An 18,839-nucleotide genomic window follows, 5' to 3' on the forward strand; every position below is an offset into this window, starting at 1 on the left:
CCTCAACCGATTAATCGAAGGCCTGAATAGAGAGAAAAAAAAAAAAAAAGGCTGAGCAAGAGTGATTTCTTCCTGTTTGACTGTTGACTAGAACACTGGTCTTTTCTGGCCTTTGGACTCAGACTGAAACATCAGATGTGTGTACACACACACACACACACACACATCCTCTGGTTCTGTTTCTCTGGAGAACCCTAATACAAGCATTATATCTCACATTTAAAACAACTTTATTGGGGGTGGGGGGATGGGGTAACGGGTGCTGGACATTAAGGAGGGCACGTGATGTAATGAGCATCAATGGGTGTTATATAAGACTGATGAATCACTGACCTCCACCTCCGAAACCAATAATACATTATATGTTAATTAATTGAATTTAAATAAATAAAATGTTGATGTTTTGTTCATCAGGATTTTTTGCATTAATTTAGATCTTTATTTTTTTTAAAGATTTTATTTATTTATTTGACAGAGAGAGGGAGAGAGCAAGCACAAGAAGGGGGAGCAGAGGGAGAGGGAGAAGCAGACTCCCCGCTGAGCAAAGAGCCCGATGCAGGACTCGATCCCAAGACCCTGGGATCATGACCTGAGTTGAAGGCAGCTGCTTAACCGACTGAGCCACCCAGGTGCCCCTAATTTAGATCTTTAAAATATTATATCAATATTGTATTTGTCTTGAAAAAAAAAAACAACTTTATTGAGGCACATTTGCATATCATATAATTCACCCTTTCAAATATACAATACAAATGATTTTTTAAACCAAATTCATTGTTGTCCAACATAAATCAGTTTTATTTTATTTTTCACTTATTTTTATTGTTATTTTTTTTAGAGAGAGAGAGTCAGAGGAGGGGAAGGCAGAGGGAGAGGGAGAGACAGAATCTTAAGTAGACTCCATGTTCAGCATGGAGCCCAATGCAGGGCTTGATCTCATGACCCTGAGACCATGACCTGAGCCGAAATCAAGAGTTTGACACTTAACCAACTGAGCTACCCAGACACCCCCATCATTCAATTTTAGGACATTTTCATCAACTCAATATGATCTCTCATGCACATTTAATATGAATCTCCCCTCTCCCTCCTCCAAGCAATCAGTAGTCTACATTCTGACTTTATAGTTTCGCCTTTTCTGGGTATTTCATATAAATTGAAACACAATATATGGTCTCTCATGTCTGGCTCCTTTCGCTGAGCATATTTTTGTAGTTCATCCACGTGGTAGTATGCATCTGTAATTTGTTCCTTTTCTTGTTTTTTTTTAAGATTATTTATTTATTTATTTGACACAGAGAGAGAGACAGTGAGAGAGGGAACACAAGCAGAGAGAGTGGGAGAGGGAGAAGCAGGCTTCCTGCCGAGCAGGGAACCTTATGCGGGGCTCAATCCCAGGTCCCTGGGATCATGACCCTAGCTAAAGGCAGATGCTTAACAACTGAGCCACCCAGGCGCCCCTGTTCCTTTTATTGTTAAATAGTATTCCACTGTATGAAAAGAGCATAATTCGTCTAGCCATTCACATGTTGGTGGGCATTTGGGTTGTTTCCAATTGGGCTATTATGAAGAATGCTGCTAAGAACATTTCTGCACAAGTCTTTGTGTGGATACGTTTCCACTACTCTTAGGTTGATATGTAATGGAGAAATTGCTGGATCACACAGTAAATTTATGTTCAACTTTTTTTTTTAAAGATTTTATTTATTTATTCAACAGAGAGAGAGACAGCCAGCAAGAGAGGGAACACAAGCAGGGGGAGTGGGAGAAGAAGAAGCAGGCTCATAGCGGAAGAGCCTGATGTGGGGCTCGATCCCATAACGCTGGGATCACGCCCTGAGCCGAAGGCAGATGCTCAACCGCTGTGCCACTCAGGCGCCCCTATGTTAACATTTTAAGAAACTGCCAAACTGTTTTCCAAAGTGGCGGCACCATTCTACATTCCCACCAGCAAAGTGTGAAGGTTCCCATTTCTCCATATTCTCTCCAAAATCTGTTATTACCCGTATGCTAAAATATGAACATTCTATGAAAAACAACCCCCCCACCCAAGTTTTAAAACGTTCAGTGAGGAGGCTACGCTTTTGAGAGATAAAACGAGGATCTTTCAAGAACTGCGGTCCTCCAGCCAGCAGAGGGCGCGCCAACCCAGGATCTCTCCTCCCAGCCTTTCACAGCGCCATCTTAGCGAGATCCCCGTTGCTAGGAGACGTAGATGCGTCTTTTGGCTCCAGACCGCAGCCTCGCCGCTATTCCAGGCTCTTTCTCTTGTGGGCGGACTAAGTCTCGGGTCCCACTACCATCCAGGGGCAGTTCCAGAAGGCCCTTTTCTGGGGCTTTTTCCTCCTACTTCCCCTAAAGCTAGCCAAAGCGGACTGAGGATCCTTGCCTAGATCCACCCCCCACCGCCCACCCAGCTATGCCTAAGAAAGGGAAAAAGGCCAAGATGCCCCTGTCCGATGAGGAGCAGCTGCTTCTGTTTCAGCAGAAGTTGCTGGCAGAGGAGGAGATGGCCAAGAAGAAAGAGAGGCTCCTGAGCCAGTTCTTGAAGGTGATGGTTTTCTTCATTACTCTCCTCCCAACCCCACCCACCCCTGCACTGCACGCTTCGACCCTCTCATTGTGGCAGCCTGTTTTCATGCTGGCCTCCCCTCCTCCGGAAATCTTGAAACCCAAATATACTTAGGTTTCTGGCAACTTGGGGAGGAGGCAGTTCTTTGTGAACCACGGAGGGGGGCAAGTGGTGTAGAGGTTGGCCGTAACCCCTGAGGCCCAGACTGGGACACTAGGTGTTATCAGCCGTCAGAGTGGTCGGCAATTCTGACATGCTCCCTGGGGATTACAAACGACATCCTGCTCTGATGTCTTCACCTGAAGGAAATTCACCCTTGCCCTCCCTAAAGTGCCATCAGGCTGTTCCTGTCTTGCTTCAGACCCTCCCAAAAACACGAACAGGAACTCCCTGAGTGTTAGTCATCAGGAACTTTGGTCTCTCAGAAAAGACAAAGGGTAAGGTGTCAGTGACAACCTGTGATTTTGTTTGTTTTACCATAACAGGGCTTTAGGCCCTGACCTCCTGGGGGTGTATTTATTCCTTCACACAGGACAAGCTGGCCAAAGAGGAACACAACAGTGCTCTGAACCTTAACAAGATTAACACACAGTGGAGAACCGTCCTTAGGGAAGTCAAGACCAGAGAGCTTCACAAGGACATTGAGATCCTCAGCCAAACATTTGAACGAGTGGTGGACTGCAAGGACAGTGTCATCAAGGTAGGCGCTCTTCCCGAGGAAACACTTGAACCTGGCTGCCTTGATCTTTTAATAGAATGGGCCTACTGAATTAATTTATTAATCAAGTTCTTTGGGGTGGGGAGAGGGAGAGAGAGAATCCCAAGCAGGCTCCATGCCCAGAGTGGAGCGTGACGGGGGGCTCAATCTCACAACCCCGAGATCATGACCTGAAATCAAGAGTTGGACGCTTAACCGACTGAGCCACCCAGGTGCCCCTGATTTTCTCATCAGTCTTAAAGCCCTTACGAGATGCAGGCTGTAATGGAGCTGGCTTTAGTAATACGTCTTCACTGAAATGAAAAGTGGACTACTGGGCTGTCCTCCCTCTCCCCTGCCTCAGCGTAGCCATCTTCCTTGGTCTACTGCCTGAAACCAGCACTATACAATATTAGAGTTATAAGGCACAGCAGACATCACCCAATGACCTGAACTTAGTCTCGCATCTTCACTTCAATGGGAGAAGACTCCATTCCAGAGAGGGGAACTGGCTTGCCTGATGTCACACAGCCAGTCAGCGAGAGAGCTGGAACCAGAGCATGAGTTTCTTGATTCCTACTCCCGTGATTTCTTTAACCAAATTCTGTTTGGCCTCTTTGATTCAAGTTCAGTGGCCTTGGAGGAATCTGAGATCTCCATGCATAAGAGCAGTTCTGGATTTCTAAGCAGCTCAGTCAGCCATATGCTCTTGGGAGATTGAGTTGAGTCCATACCATCTTCTTTTCTAAGGGATTTTGCTATATCCCTTCTTTCATCCTACTTTTAACCTCTGTTTACTGACTCCTCCTTAGTCTTTTCTACCTTAAAACAACAACGACAGAAATCCCACAGTAACAACAAAATACACATCGTCAGCCTGGCATGCCCCCTCTTGAAAAGACGCATCTCTCCTTCACAGCCTAACTCCTGAGGTAAAACAATTTCAGCAGACCTAGGCAAGCTTAAAGTGATGCATATTAAGAGTCCCCAAATTTGCAAAACAACCCATTATACATTAGAATTCCTCACCCCACCAGTTATACCTCATGGCTTTTTTAAGTGACTTCTTCAGACCCTTATTGGCAGTTATCAAATACTTGCTGAGAAGAGAACCAGCAGTGTTCATTTAGGGACGCTGAGCAGTGGTCAGGCTCCCCCTGACCTAAGCCAGTCAGCTTCCAGCTTTGCAGCTAATGCTTACGGTCCCTGCCTTAGGTAAACCACACACTGCTAATGGAGCTCCTTCAGGATCATTCCTGAATAACCGAACCTACCCGTGTTAAATGTGCAAATGTTAGTGACCCTCACTTGCTGTCCCCACTTCTTCACTTCCTGTTTATCCTGCATCCTACATCTGATGTCCACTCTTCCCCAGGAAGTTGCCCTGGGAAAGACTACCAGGCCCAAATCATGGACACTTTTCATCCTTTAGTCTTCACCTAACCCGGCTCCTCTGTGGCAGAGACATTTTTTTTTATGATTTTATTTACTTATTTGAGAGAGAGAGAGAACCTGAGCGGAGGGGAGGGGCAGAGGGAGAGGGCCAAGCAGACTCCCCGCTGAGCAAGGAGCCCTATGTGGGACTCGATCTCAGGACCCCGAGATCACCACCTAAGCCAAAGTCAGACGCTCAACCAACTAGGCCACCATGCCCCTGTGGCACTGACAGTCTTGGTCATGCCCTCCTTGAAACTCCCCTTTGGCTTCCATGACACCATTCTTTTCTGGCTTTTCTCCTGCCTCTGGGATATATAGCGAATCCTCTGTGAGTTTATCTTCCTCTCTCCCAACACCTGAACTTTAGCATTTCCCACGTTTCTGAGTCTGGCCATCTCACCTTTTAGCCAGGTGTCTAGGGCCTAGACAGTCATGCTCATTACCCTGACTTAATTTTTTTAGATTTCATTTATTTATTTATTTAGAGCGAACATAGGAGGGAGAGAGGGAGAGAATCTCAAGCAGACTCCTCGCTAAGCGTGGAGCCTGATGCAGGGCTCAGTCTCACAACCCCAGCTGAAACCAGGAGTCATTGCTCAACCGACTGAGCCACCCAGGCGCCTCTCATTACCCTGACTTTATTTTATTTTATTTTTTTTAAAGATTTTATTTATTTATTTGACAGAGATAGAGACAGCCAGCAAGAGAGGGAACACAAGCAGGGGGAGTGGGAGAGGAAGAGCAGGCTCATAGCAGAGGAGCCTGATGTGGGACTCGATCCCACAACGCCGGGATCACGCCCTGAGCCGAAGGCAGACACTTAACCACTGTGCCACCCAGGTGCCCCTACCCTGACTTTAAATATCACTTTTATATTAATGACTTCCAAGTTCTGTAACACCAGCCTGGATTTCTTTCGTGAGTTCCACATCATTCTATTCAAGATTCCTAGATATCTGTTCCTGGCTATTGCATTGTCCTTACAACCAAAGTCAGGAGCTCTCCCTTCCCTGGCCAGGCCCAAACCAAGTTTTCCACAATCTGGTCTTTCTTACTCTCTATTCAGGTGGCCAGTGCCATTCACCAAACGACCCAACACAGAAATCTGGGAATCATCCTAGGTTTTGCCTCCATCCCTGATTTCTGTTACTAAGTTTTGTGTAAATCCCCTGCTTAACTATTTTTCAAAGCTATACCCTGCTCTCCTTCCCCATTGTTCTGCTGCAGGTGAGACCTGGGCATCTTCTCTCGTATGGATTCTTCCAACAGTGTCCTATCTTCCAGCCTTCATGCCCAGCCACCTCTAGATGACTGTCGACACAATTACCAGGATTACCTTTTCGAAACAAAAATCTGATCCTGTTATTCCACTGCTTAAATTTTAGTGGCTCCCACCCCTTCCACGGGAAAAAATCCAAACTCCAGGGAAAGAACATCAAAATCCCTTCATGATCTGGCGTCTGCCTGTACCTTTCACACACCCCGCCTTGTTTCTGACTTGTGTTTTTTCACATGCTGTTCCCTCTATCTGGAATTCTCTCTTCCCCATCTCTTCAGTCTTCCTGGCAATCTCTCACTCCTTCAGGAGTGCTACAAATGACATCTGTCCTGTGAAGCCTTCCCCAGTGCTCTTAGACGCCGGCACTCAGTCTTTGGTATCCCATTGTCTCTGGCAAATCATCAACCGCATAGCAATTTCCATGTTATTGTAATTTTCTGTTTATGTAATTCCTTTCCTACTGCAAGACCGCGTGCTCCTTTGGGGGGCAATGAGCATGTCTTTTCATCCCCGAATCCTTGGCATCCAGCACAGTGCTGGTACATGACAGGTTTAGTGAACACTGGCTGAGGGAATGAAGAGGTTTCCATTATCAGCACCTATTTCAAAAGACCCGGTTGCATACCAAACATTTAAGGTAAAAGCTGGCTGCATAGAGGTTGTGGTGGTTTACAAGGGGTGGCTCAAGATGCCTGGATCACGTAGGCATTCACTAAATCCTTGTTTTGTTTTGTTTTGTTTCATTCACTTTTTTAAAAGATTTTATGTTTAGGGGTGCCTGGGTGGCTCAGTCATTAGGCATCTGCCTTTGGCTCAGGGCGTGATCCCAGAGTCCTGGGATCGAGCCCCACATCAGGCTCTTCCACTGGGAGCCTGCTTCTTCCTCTCCCACTCCCCCTGCTTGTGTTCCCTCTCTCGCTGGCTGCCTCTCTCTCTGTCAAGTAAATAAATAAAATCTTTTAAAAAATTAAATTAAAAAAATAAAGATTTTATGTTTAAGTTATCTCCACACCCCACGTGGGGCTCGAACTCACAACCCCCAGATCAAGAGTCGCATGCTCCACTGACCGAGCCAGCCAGACACCCATTTCATTCATTTTAATTTTAATTTGTTTTACGTTTTTGAATAGGTAATACGCTGCCATTATTCAAAATTCAAAAGATGAAGTTATATAGAGAAAAGTGCCCTTCCAGCCACGCAGAGCCTCTCTCAATCATCTTGGTTTCACAAGTAAACCTTTTTTTACACAAATGGTAGTATTACATACTGCTCTGCCCCTTGTCTTTTTCAAACAATATATCCTAGGGACTATTCCACATTAGCCCATAAAGAGCTTCTCATTTTTTTTAACTGAATAGTATTCTATATTGTAGTTTTACATGTTACTTTGTCTTCTGTATTTCCTAAATCTTGGTAATTAGATCTAGAAGGTTGGAGGTGTTGTATTCTTCCATCAAGAAGCACATGTGTCTGGTTATCTCTTTTTTGAGAGAGAGAGAGAGAGAGAAAGAAAGCACACACGCATGCGAGTGGGGGAAGGGACAGAGGGAGAGAATTTTCAAGCAAACTCCCTGCTGAGCGTGGAGCCCAAGGCGGGGCTCCATCGCACCACCCGGAGATCATGACCTGACCAGAAATCAGGAGTCAGACACTCAACCGACTGAGCCACCCAGGCATCCTGTCTGGTTATCTCTTCCCGTGACGTTAGCAGCTGTTGACTATCCACTAATTCACTGGGGGTTGCAAAATGCTGATTTTCTAGGAGTATCATTCCTTTTTCATTTATTAGCTTGAATACTTTTTTTTTTTAAGATTTTATTTATTTGACAGAGACACAGCGAGAGAGGGAACACAAGCAGGGGGAGTGGGAGAGGGAGAAGCAGGCTTCCCACTGAGCAGGAGCCTGATGCGGGGCTCGATCCCGGGACCCTGGGATCATGACCTGAGCCGAAGGCAGATGCTTGACCACTGAGCCACCCAGGTACCCCTAGCTTGAATACTTCTATAAAGATATACCTTCTGTCATTTACCATTCAATTATCAAGAGGTATAGTTTATATAATAAAGGCAGCATAAATGCTTGATTCTTTCTTTGCCCTTTATACATTAAAAAAAAAAAAAAGAATGGGTTGTCTGGTATGCTCCAATGGTAACTGAGTTTTTTAAGTATCCTTACGAATTCACAAACTAACTGATATTTTTCAATTCATTGTCGTTTTTGTCCTTATCGATGCTCACATACTCCCCTTTTTGCCTGTGAAGTGTTCCAGTTATCCAATACTACATATCACACCATCCCCGAATTAGTGACTTAAAACAACAATTTATTTTATTATTTCTCACAGTTTGTTGATCTCCTTCACCCGCGTTTCCTGCTTGCTGTCTCTCCTGCAGTTTTCGGTCAGATGTCAGTTGGGGCTAGTCATCTGAAGGCTTGACTGGGCTAGATGTCTAAGGTGCCCGGCGGTTGATTGGGACAGTCAGCTGGGAGGAAGCTCAGGTGGCCTGCTGACTACAATGGCTTAACGTGGCCCCTCCCCGTGCACTACCCTTCTCACAGTGACGGCTGGGTTCCTGGAGGGAGTGTCCCAAGAGCGAGCATTCCAAGGGGCAGGAAGCAGAAGCTGCCAGGTCACGTAAGGGCTATGCTGGCAACTGGCACAGTGTCACTTCCACCATATTCTAATGGTCCAACTGGTCACAGCGTCTGCCCACAATCAAGGAGACGGAAGAAGAGAATACCTCTTGATGGAGGAGTGGCAAAGTCACATTGCAGAAGATCGGAGGAAAGCAGATAGTGTTATGCCCATCTTTGGAAGATAAAATCTGCCCCAGTGAGACACTTTTCTTGGTTCCTGAGTTCTTTTGACATGACCTTATTGATCTTTCACAACTGCTTTGCTACCTTGTACAACAAGATACCCTCGGTTCTACTGTTTATCTTCGGCCTCAGACCTCGGAGCAGCCATTTCTCCAAGAATCCTCAATTCCTTTTAGTGGTAGCCTCATCATTATAAATGTCTGTTGTCCCCAGGACACCGCCTGGCTACGTGGGGTTCCCTGATGTCACTCTTACTTTCCAACCATGACTGGGAGAGCCAGCTCTCCTAGAGCCAAAGAGCTGGCATCAGGAACTAAGGGAAAATGCCATTCATGCCATCCAGCTGAATACACTCTTATTTTCTCGCACTGATGCCATTCAGCCAAAATGGTAACTCTCTGTTTCCTGCCCAGTCTTTAGCCAGGGACCTGTCAGAAGCAGAGGAGCAGTACGCCCACGCCCTGCGCAGCCACCTGCACAGCATTGACCAGCTCTTAGCCCTGCAGAGATGCCGGCTCGGCCTCCTAGAGGAAAGTTACACCACGGAGCTGGAGGCCCTAACCAAAGAGTTTGAGACAGAAAGGTATGGGGGCCTAAAAGGAAATCGGGGATTGAGTCCAGGACAGTATCCAGAGCCCGTGTCAAGGAGCTACCTCTAAGCGGGCGGCCAGCAACCTGGAGCATCCCACCCTGCTTATGACATGACCCCCACCAGAGAACATCCAGTGTTCCTTCTAAACTAATGCGGGCTTAAGCTAGTGGCTTTAGCCTCCCTAGGCCCATGCCAGGTCTCTATCTGTAACACCTTCACCACAGACTTTCAACTATCAAAATCCAACCCATCTGGCAGAGGACAGGGAGGGGAGGGAGACTTCTCACTGAAATCTTTGGTACTTTTTTGCTTTTCGTATCGTATGGATGGATTGCCTATTCAAAAATCAAAATAATCTTATTCACGCTTTCTGGCCCTAAAACGAATAGAGCCTACCCTCCCTCTGTGATCCCTCAGTACCTAGGAGTTTGTACCACTCATATAGTTTGACTACATACTGCTTCGAGTTGTCATTATTGGTCCATATGCTTTATCCCTCAGAGCAGGGACAGTGTCTTATCTCCCACAGGAAAACAATTACTGACCAGCATGAAAAAGAGATTCGCTACCTACAAGATGTCTTCATGGCCATGGAGCAGAACTATATAGAGTCTGAGTATGAAAGTAAGCTGGAGTTCCAGAGCATATGGGATGATGTCAAAAACAAGGTATGGAGGGAGAGAAAAATGCTCAAGGCCACTGGAGGTCCTAGAGACACCTGGCCAACACAATCAAGAAAATGCCTGTACCCCTACTGCATTTTGTAACTTTGTAGAAATTGGGAAGAACCATTCTGAAATGTCAAGGAAATGCAGTTTAAGCTAAAAGGCACCAAGGAGATCATTTGGCTTCACCCCTGTGATTTGTAGATGAAGAAACTAAGGCCCAAAGAAGTAAAATGATCTGCCAGAGTCATGCTGCTGCTTTGGGGGAGAACCAGGAGAATCCAGGTCTGCCTTTGGCCCGAAGTGCTTTCCACCATCCTAGAGACTGCAAACTTAGCTGTCTTGCAGACCTGGGCTTGGGCATGGGTTTTTTTTGGTTTTTTGTTTTTTTCTCCATAGTGTTTTGTGAATCTTTAAAATAAGCTTCCTACATTTAACAATTGGGAAATTTCAGCAGTAGTGTCTGGATGGCTCAGTCCGTAGAGCATGCGACTCTTGATCTCAGGGTCATGAGTTCAAGCCCCATGTTGGGCATGGAGCCTACTTATTAAAAAATAATGATAAAAAAATTTTTTTTAATAAAAATAAAAATGGGGAAGATTTCACATAAAAACCCAAAATTTTAGCTTCTCTTGAAAAAAGATCTGGTAACACTGGGTCACATTTCCAAATAGGGACATTCGTGTGGAGCTAAGCAGATATGCTACCCCCCACCCCCAACGCCCAGGGAGCAGTTCTTCTCTGGCTCACCACAGGCCCCCTCTAGCTTACAGCACTTATTTACATCATCTGCCTGATCTTTGGAGGCATTTTCATTGGCGACCTCTGCACTGTACTAGGTTATAAACAGTTCAAGCGGGTGAGGGTGCTGGAGGCACGGATACAGTAATTCCAAGCACTGGCTCTTCTCGTGCCACTTCCTAGAATTTAGAAGAGAAGCATTTTCTAAGATTGCAACTGGAGAACATAGTAGAAGATCTGTGGAGAAGGTTCCAGGACGTACTCAAGAATTACATCGATGCCACAGAGGACCAAAAGATTGCCTTTGAAACTCTGAAGGTGAAAGATGAGAAGAGCTCCAAAGAGATTGAAGCACAGATGAGAAAAATACAGAGACTACAGGTGAGTGCAGCCAACTGCAAATAGTCACGGCTTTAACTGCTCCATTATCCCCTGGTCATCTTCTCCCAGTTTCTACTGGACCCTGTCACTGGCTGGGGAAAGACGAGATCCTTGGATTTCAGTCCCCAGGTTGTCCTTTTACCTGTCTCACTGAAGACCTTTAGCTCATCAAGGGTTTCCTCTAAACTGTTCCTCCAGGACTCCATAATTATTTTAAAAAGCAAGATCATGGTGCACAGCCGAGAGAGTGAAGACCAGAACCAGTACATTCGTAAGGACAAGGAGCTGGTCCTTGCCCAACTGCGAAAACTGAAGGCCCAAAGGACTCAGGCCCGGGAGCTATCACAGGAAAACTTAGTCAAACTCACCTTGGAAAGTAATGCCACCCTCAAGGCTCTGAGAAAGATCGTCAATAAGGTGATGGGAGAGGGTAGTCAAAACAATGCCAAGGAACTCGGCTCCCTACAAAGTGAAAGGGGTTTGAGAGAGGTAGAGGGCTTTCTCCTGCTTCCTGCCTGAGTGGACATCTGGAGTACTTTTTTTATTCCATGTTCCCACCCCTCTCACATTTTAAGTTAAATGAATTAATAATGAATTTGCTCAGACTGTTAAATACCTGGAACAGTGCTTGGCATCTGGTAAGCACTTTGCGTTAGATGTACTCATTACCCTGGTCTCACATTTGGATGAATAGCTTCCTTGGGTTCAAGCAGGGGAACCAGCTCTACTATTTCCCCTCCCCACCCCCTTTCCTAATAAGAGGTCTCTTCCTGCTTCTGATAGGGTGAAAAGATCCTGAAACTTGCTGAAATATGTAGGAAGCTTGAAACAGAGGAAGAAAAAGTGCTGCCTTTCTACTCATCGGTCTTGACTCCTGAGGAGCAGGAGAAGATAGAAGAAACTCATCCGGAGGAGCTTACTGAGGAGCTCGCAAAGGTAAACGTTCCTAGAGCCCAGAGGCCATCACCCAAGGCCGGGGACGATGGGACACCAGGCTGCATTTGCTAATGGGCCTCAACACGCACCTTCTTCCTTTAACTCAACTCCCAGGTGGTAGTGAACTACACAGGGATGGAGAATTTCTGGAAGAGGTACAACAAAGTGAAACTGGAGCAACTGAGCCTCCAACATAGACATGCCCAATTGTCAGAAATCAATGGGAAGCTGCGAGCGATGCTGAGGCAGTACTTGGATGGCATTTCAGTGGGTGACGAAGTGCTCAGCCAGCTCAACCCACTCTTTATCGTCAACCATCGAAGTAACTTACCGCAGCCTTTGTCCGCACCTGCCACCCAGCCAGGTGACAAACCACCTCCAACCACTTACAACATCATTGAAGCAGCCCACGTGATCTCCCACACCCTGTGATAGAAGGAGAAAATCGCTTTTCAAACCCCAATTTTTCGAGAGACTGGAGGACTTTGCTATTAAAAGTGCCCATGAGGTTTATGAGCTCCTTGTATGTTCGCCGTACTGGGCAGAGCAGTCCACTCGGAAGATACTAGGAATAAAGTGGCCCCAGAGAGTGGAGATAACAGCTACGCCATTATCAGGAGGCTCCTTGTTCAATGAAACACCGCTCCTTTGAGTCTGGGCACCATGAGGGCCAGAACCCACACCTTTGGGACGTAGAGCTCCTGTGGGAACATTCAAGAGCAGGTCCTTGGCAGTAAGTTAAGACAAGAGGAGGAGGCAGGGGAAGAGGTGATCCAAAGCCTCCAACCACCCCCATGTCAGGCAAGATCCAACTCAGAATGCCTTTTCCCCCAGCCCTTTACCTCATCCCCACTTACAGAAGTAGCCTCAGAAAAGTATCAGGTGAAGAATCCAGAGAAATTTTAAAAAATTATTTATTATTTCTTTTTGCTCTTGTTTCGTTTCTCTTCCTTGAGCTTCTTTTTGGAGACTTTAGGTCTGTTGGCCTTTTTGTATAGGTGACACCCAATGAGGCCCAGGAGGGCTGGCACCATGGCCATGCCTACCAGAGGCAAAATGCCCTTCACCAGCTTTTGCCAGTAGTTGGCTCGGATCAGTGCAATCAGCTCCACATCAAACTGCAGCACTGCATCCGCTGAAGGCAGAGAGGAGGCGAGGGTTAGAATCTCTGCATTTTATCCAGCGCTCAGAATCTAAATGAAAGCGGGGAGGGCAGGCCCCACCAGAGCAACAACTATGAAGCTGGCAAGATTTAAACATGTCGCGTTCCTTCAGACAAAAGTAGAGAAGGGTTATGAGCAGACTCCACTGAGAGTGACGCGTACCCCAAATCTACAAGTGTGGCTTGTGTTCAGTGGCAAGTCTTAGGACAGGGAAACTTTCTGTGGATCTAAGACACACAGGCTGTTCTCCATTTATAAGGGAGAGAACCACCTCTATACTCACTGTACTCCCACTTCCAAATAGCCACATTGATAGAATCTTTGCAGGGCTGAAATTAAACTGGATTCAACCTACACATTTTAGAATGTCACCAACCAATGAGCACACACAATGTGACTGTTAGAAAACATAGATGTTGCAACATAGAGGAAGGACGTGGCTTAAGAAGGAGTGGGTGAATGAACTCCTGGAGTGAGTCAGGGGATAAATGCAAACACTGGAAATGGGGAGATAATAGGACTTTGGGTAAAAGAGTTTTTCTTTAGTCCCATGACCCTCTTTGTGGTCCTTCCTCTAAGTTGGAACTAGGATAAGAACTTGTATCCTAATACTCTGAAGTACAAAACATTTTGGCTACGAGAACATTTGTTATAACCCAAGGCAAGAGATCTGCATCTTATGAAATCTATCCAGTGACCTGTTGACAGCTTTTAAAGTTATAAGGTGGGCTTAGCTTCTAAAAGTTGGTTTTTGTTTTGCTTGGTTTTGAATTACTTGACTGTGATTATTTTTACTGCCTCTTCCCTCATGGAGGCCGAAAAGAGGGGTGGGGATGTGGTAAGAAGCAATGCCAGCTGCACAAATGACACAGGTTGGAGTTGTGGAGAAAAGGCAGGAAGAAGTCTAGAGTTCTCAGAGGGGTAGCAGAGGCAACAGACCTGTCTCTAGTGCCTGTTGGTGATGTGAAGAGGAAAAAAGCAGCCCTGCAGAAGGAGGCCCCAGCCACCCCTGGCCTTTTTAGCAAACTGGATTTAGACTTTTTCAAGCTCCAGACAAAGCTCTGAGGGACTGGGTATTCTGATTGCCTGAGAGAGAGGCCTAGTCAGATTACCTGGGATAGATGGTGGAAATCCCCGTTTTCCATAGGCCAAGTGAGAAGGAATGATTGCCCTTCGCTTCTCTCTGAGGGAAGGAATGTAAATCACAGCTAGAGGTGGGACCAGGTGGGCCAGCAGCCTCAGGCCATCTGCAGCCCCACCAGCAAAACTCTCTGGATATGCCCCCCAAAACAGGAACTTTGCCACCTGAGCACAAAAAAGGTGACCAGGAAAGGTCTCTGTCCCCCCACAGGCCTCAACTCCTCCAACAAAACCCACAGCCAGATAGGCACAGTGGCTCTGGATGCCTCTAGGGGCCCCAATGGCCTGGACCTGCCCAGTGCAAAGCCTGTATCACACATTCTTCTGCCTTCTTTAGGAGCAAAGATAGCAAAGTAAGCCTCCACCCATGCAAAGGGGGTACCCAAGCCCACCCCTGCCCAGATACTCACCCCACACACATGTCTAGAAGGCTCTGCTCCAGACCTTGAGGAAGAAGACACAACTGAACAGGAAGCAACCTACATTCCCCAAATCCCAGGACAGGAGGATCAAAGTCTCCCTACGACCCTCAACTGAGCTCCCCACTTCTCAATCCCTGGTTGCCAGTGGCGTGTGGGGCAAAAGGAGTGTTAGAAGCCGGGTTTGAACCTCAGGAGGTGACTGATAGAGTCTGGGAGCATGTCCAATGTATTTTAGGGATTGAGGAGGCGAAGATGGGCTTAGGTTGGGAAGAAGTCGAATGGGAGGCGCAGGTCACATACCTGGGATCACCTGCTTTTGGCCAAGTTCTATAACCAGAGGGTCTCTGGTCAGGGAAGTGTCAATAATGCGTCCATCTACCAAGCTGCCCTGTGGGGAGAGAGCAGCAAGCGCTCACACCTAGTAGCCCCCCTCAGCAGGCGCGCACCACACACACCGGGGCCCCTGGGCGGCGGCGGCAACCCCCTCGCAGCTGCAGCCCGGCGTTCCCCTCTGGGCAGAAAGCAACAGGAAGCCCCAAAGGGCTGGCACTTCTCGGAGTTCTCCCCACCCTTCGCTTCTCTGAGCCGGGGCGGAACAGGCGGAAAAGCAGGGAAGGGAAATGGGCAGGCGAGAGGAGCGCCCCTCCCCCCGCCACGTGCTCGACGACCCCAGAGCTCCGACTTCACTCCCGAACCGCTTGCCACGTGTCCCAGCCAACGCTGACGTGTTCCAGCTGGGCACCGCCCCCTCCCAGGCCCCGCCCCGGCCCCCCAGATCCCTCACCGTGTAGTGTATGTGCAGCGTGTCTCCAAAGGCTGCAGGCTCCGCGCACGGCTCGGGGGGCTCCACCTATGATCGGACTACCGAAGTCACGCAGGCTCCTCCAGAGATCCCGCTCCTGCCCCTACACCCAGCACTCTCCTGCTAGTTCCCGCACTCGCTCACCTCCCCGCTCCCAGGTTCGTTCAGAACACCCCCTGCCCTCGCAAGGCCCAGCCGCCGCAGCCCCGGGACAGCCTCTCCTCACCAGGGTCTCCACTTGCAGGGTCCGGACGGGACTTTCGGTTTCAAACCCCGCCTCAGCCCGGCACACTGCCCCACTGAGCAGCAGCAGCAGCAGGCGGAGCGGGAGCAGTGAGGGGCGCAGGGTCATGACTGGACGCGGGGCAAGGCACGGGGCACCAGGACAGGCTGCTCGGGTGGCGGCGGCTAGGACAGCGGTTCCCTCGGCGCCCAGGCCGGACTGGACGGGACGGGGCGTGTCGCGACGCGCCAGCTCCTCCTCCTGCAGCCCTTCCTCCACCTTGTCCCCACCTCCTGGAGGGAGGAGGCGGCCAGGAGCCCTCCCTACCCTCTAAGTTCGGGAGGTCGTGTTTCAGGGCCCATCCGTTAGCCGTTCTGTCCCATAGCGAGGGGCTGGATCACTTAAGAGCACCCACTTACGATGACGTATTGTGTGCCACTTTTCTGTAATCCTCAAAACCACCCTAAAAGGTAGGCATAATTGTTTCCAGTTTACAGATGAGATGGGTGTTCAGGTTGAGTAACTTGCCCAAGGTCTTCTAGCTAGGTGGCGACAGAGACAAGATTCAAACCGAGAATTGCCTGAGTCCAGCCTGTTTGCTCTGTTCTTTCCTCATACGCTACGGTTCTCTTCACACCTGTCCTGGCAGTGTCTGGTTGGCCCACCCCACCCGAGCAGCTGTTAAAGAGGGCATCCCTCTCCCACCTCCAGCCCTTCAGCTTGAATTCTGGAGGTCACAGGAGGCAAGGAGCTGTCTCATCTCCCTGTTCTTTTGGAAAGCTAATTTCGAAGAGCCAGGAGCTATTTTCCTGTAAGGATGGGGTGAAACCCTGATATTCTTCTGACACCAACGTTTCTCCTCCTCCTTTATCAGCAAGTGGCAAAAAGGGCAACTACATATAACCCTTTTGTGTTTGTGCAAGGACCTCGGTTTTTATTTTTATTTTGCCCCACTCACACCAAGATCCAATCTCATGCTCTACAGACTGAGCCAGCCAGGTACACCAAGGACTTCAGTTTCTTAAAGGGGTTTTAAATTATTTCAGGCAACGCAACCACTCCCCTTTTGTATGATTTAATCCCTCACTGCCCACTCAGGCCATGGCATCTAAATTCTGTTCCCTCAAAAAGTCCTCAGTGAGCTCAGTCACTAACTTCTTGGGTCATTTCTTGGTCCCTTATCCTCTCTAGCATCTCTCTCGTATTTGATGCCACTGAGCTCTGAATGCCCTCCCAAGTTCTAGATATAACTGCCTACTGGGTATCTTCACCTGGATGTTTCACCAGGACGTCAAATCAACACACCCAGTACTGTACTCATTTTTTTCTCCATCCATCCCATTTGTTACAATCTAGAATTCCCTCCCAATTTTATGTTTCTGTTAGTGGCTCTGCTGTTAGCATTCTCCTAGATTCTCCTCTCATCTCCCACATCAACCAGTCTCCTTTGGATTCTCCTTCCACTGCCTCTCCAAGCTTTCTTTCCATTCCCAAGGCTACTACCCTAATTAAGTAAGCCCTCATTACCTCTCTCTGGAGTTGTTGAAAAAGTCCCCTCAGCAGGACAGAATTTCTAGGGATGATGGAATGCTCTATATCCTGATAGGGAGGTGGCTTACATGGGTGTATGCATTTGTCAGAACTTATCAAACTACATGAGAAGATCTGTGCATTGCACTGCATGCAAATTATACCTCAAATTAAAAAAATAATAAACACATTCCTAAGTCTTCCTTAAAGCTGGATAAGGCCACGTGACTAAGTTCTGGCCCTAAGACATAAACAGAAGGGGTGGAAATATTGTCCTAGACTTCCAGCAAGGCTCGTTAAAGGGAATTAATTCAGCTAAGAAGTGTGTCATTGTGTGCTCCTCCTCCTCTTCCCAAGCTCCTTCCCTTCCTTTGTTCTGCTGCCTGGAATGTAGATGAGATGAATTACACTCTAGCAGTCACATCAGACCATGAGGTGACCGTGAGGATGAAGCTATGTGCAAGGACGGTGAAGCAAAATGAAGTCTAAGCCCTGGGCGCCTGGGCAGCTCAGTGGGTTAAGCGTCTGCCTTTGGTTCAGGTCATGATCCCAGGGTCCTAGGATGGCGGAGCCCCTGCATGGGGCTCTCTGCTCGGCAGGAAGTCTGCTTTTCCCTCTCCCTCTCTCAAATAAATATTGAAATGATTTTATTTGTCAGAGAGAGACAGAGAGCACAAGCAGGGGGACTGGAAGGCAGAGGGAGAAGCAAGCTCCCCGCTGAACAGGGAGCCTAATGCGGGACTTGATCCCAGGACCCTGGGATCATGACCTGAGCCAAAGGCTGATGCTGAACCCACTGAGCTGCCCAGGCGTCCCTAAATAAATAAAATCTTAAAAAAAAAAAAAGAATGAAGAAGGAAGAGGGAGGAGAAGAAGGGAGGGAAGAAGAGAAGGAAGAAGGAAGGAAGGGTGGGAGGAGGAAGAGGAAGAAAAGAAGGAGAAGACGACTTTAAGCCTCGATAACCATAGAGCCATCACTCCAGCCCTGGACTGCCTACCCCCAGACACTTTTTAACTGAGGTAGAAATGAATTTCTATCTGGTTTAAAAAAAGAGAGAGAGAGAGCACTCTAAGCCCCTCATCCCCAGCCTCTCCCTACTTTGGCCCATTCTGTACACTGCTGCTATCTGCTCAGCTCCAGTCATGGAGCCTACGGCCCCACATTGCCCAGGGGAATCCAGTTCGGACTCCATGACATGCCAGTTGAAAGCTTTTACCATCTGGCCCTAATCTGCCTTTCCAAACTTGGCTTTTATTCCATTAAACTGAAGGCCTTTTAATGACAGCAACCTCATCTTTCTCATTTCTATATTCTCATTGCCTAGTATGGTGTTTGATACATATATGGGTCAATACACATTTATGAATTGAACCAAATCCTCTTCCTGCTCATGGACTGCGGTCTGGCATCAGATGAACCTGCATCATGTGTTTCCA

The 18,839-nt window shown here is 47.7% G+C and overlaps 2 protein-coding genes across 3 annotated transcripts; one reads left to right on the forward strand and one right to left on the reverse strand.

Annotated features, from left to right (window-relative positions):
- Positions 1-2,217: 2,217 nt before the first annotated feature.
- CCDC65 (coiled-coil domain containing 65) lies at positions 2,218-12,619 on the forward strand. The gene is made up of 8 exons (XM_002927197.4): positions 2,218-2,551; positions 3,105-3,272; positions 9,221-9,390; positions 9,929-10,067; positions 10,989-11,186; positions 11,385-11,603; positions 11,970-12,122; positions 12,237-12,619. The coding sequence occupies exons 1-8, from the start codon at positions 2,420-2,422 to the stop codon at positions 12,552-12,554; spliced, it is 1,497 nt and encodes a 498-aa protein (XP_002927243.1). The 5' UTR covers positions 2,218-2,419; the 3' UTR covers positions 12,555-12,619.
- Positions 12,620-13,018: 399 nt separating this feature from the next.
- FKBP11 (FKBP prolyl isomerase 11) lies at positions 13,019-17,891 on the reverse strand. 2 transcript variants are annotated; one of them, XM_002927196.4, is made up of 6 exons: positions 15,876-17,841; positions 15,632-15,697; positions 15,148-15,235; positions 14,836-14,869; positions 14,398-14,468; positions 13,019-13,257 (listed from the first exon to the last, which is right to left on the reverse strand). In XM_002927196.4, exons 1-6 carry the CDS (start codon positions 15,999-16,001, stop codon positions 13,040-13,042), a joined length of 603 nt encoding a protein of 200 aa, XP_002927242.1. In that variant the 5' UTR covers positions 16,002-17,841; the 3' UTR covers positions 13,019-13,039. The 2 variants fall into 2 exon arrangements, with proteins under 2 accessions (XP_002927242.1, XP_034502431.1); XM_034646540.1 differs by lacking the exon at positions 15,632-15,697 and having other exon boundaries at positions 15,876-17,891.
- Between the last annotated feature and the right edge of the window lie 948 nt (positions 17,892-18,839).

This window comes from Ailuropoda melanoleuca, chromosome 16, assembly GCF_002007445.2.
Source record: "Ailuropoda melanoleuca isolate Jingjing chromosome 16, ASM200744v2, whole genome shotgun sequence".
Taxonomy (NCBI): domain Eukaryota; kingdom Metazoa; phylum Chordata; class Mammalia; order Carnivora; family Ursidae; genus Ailuropoda; species Ailuropoda melanoleuca.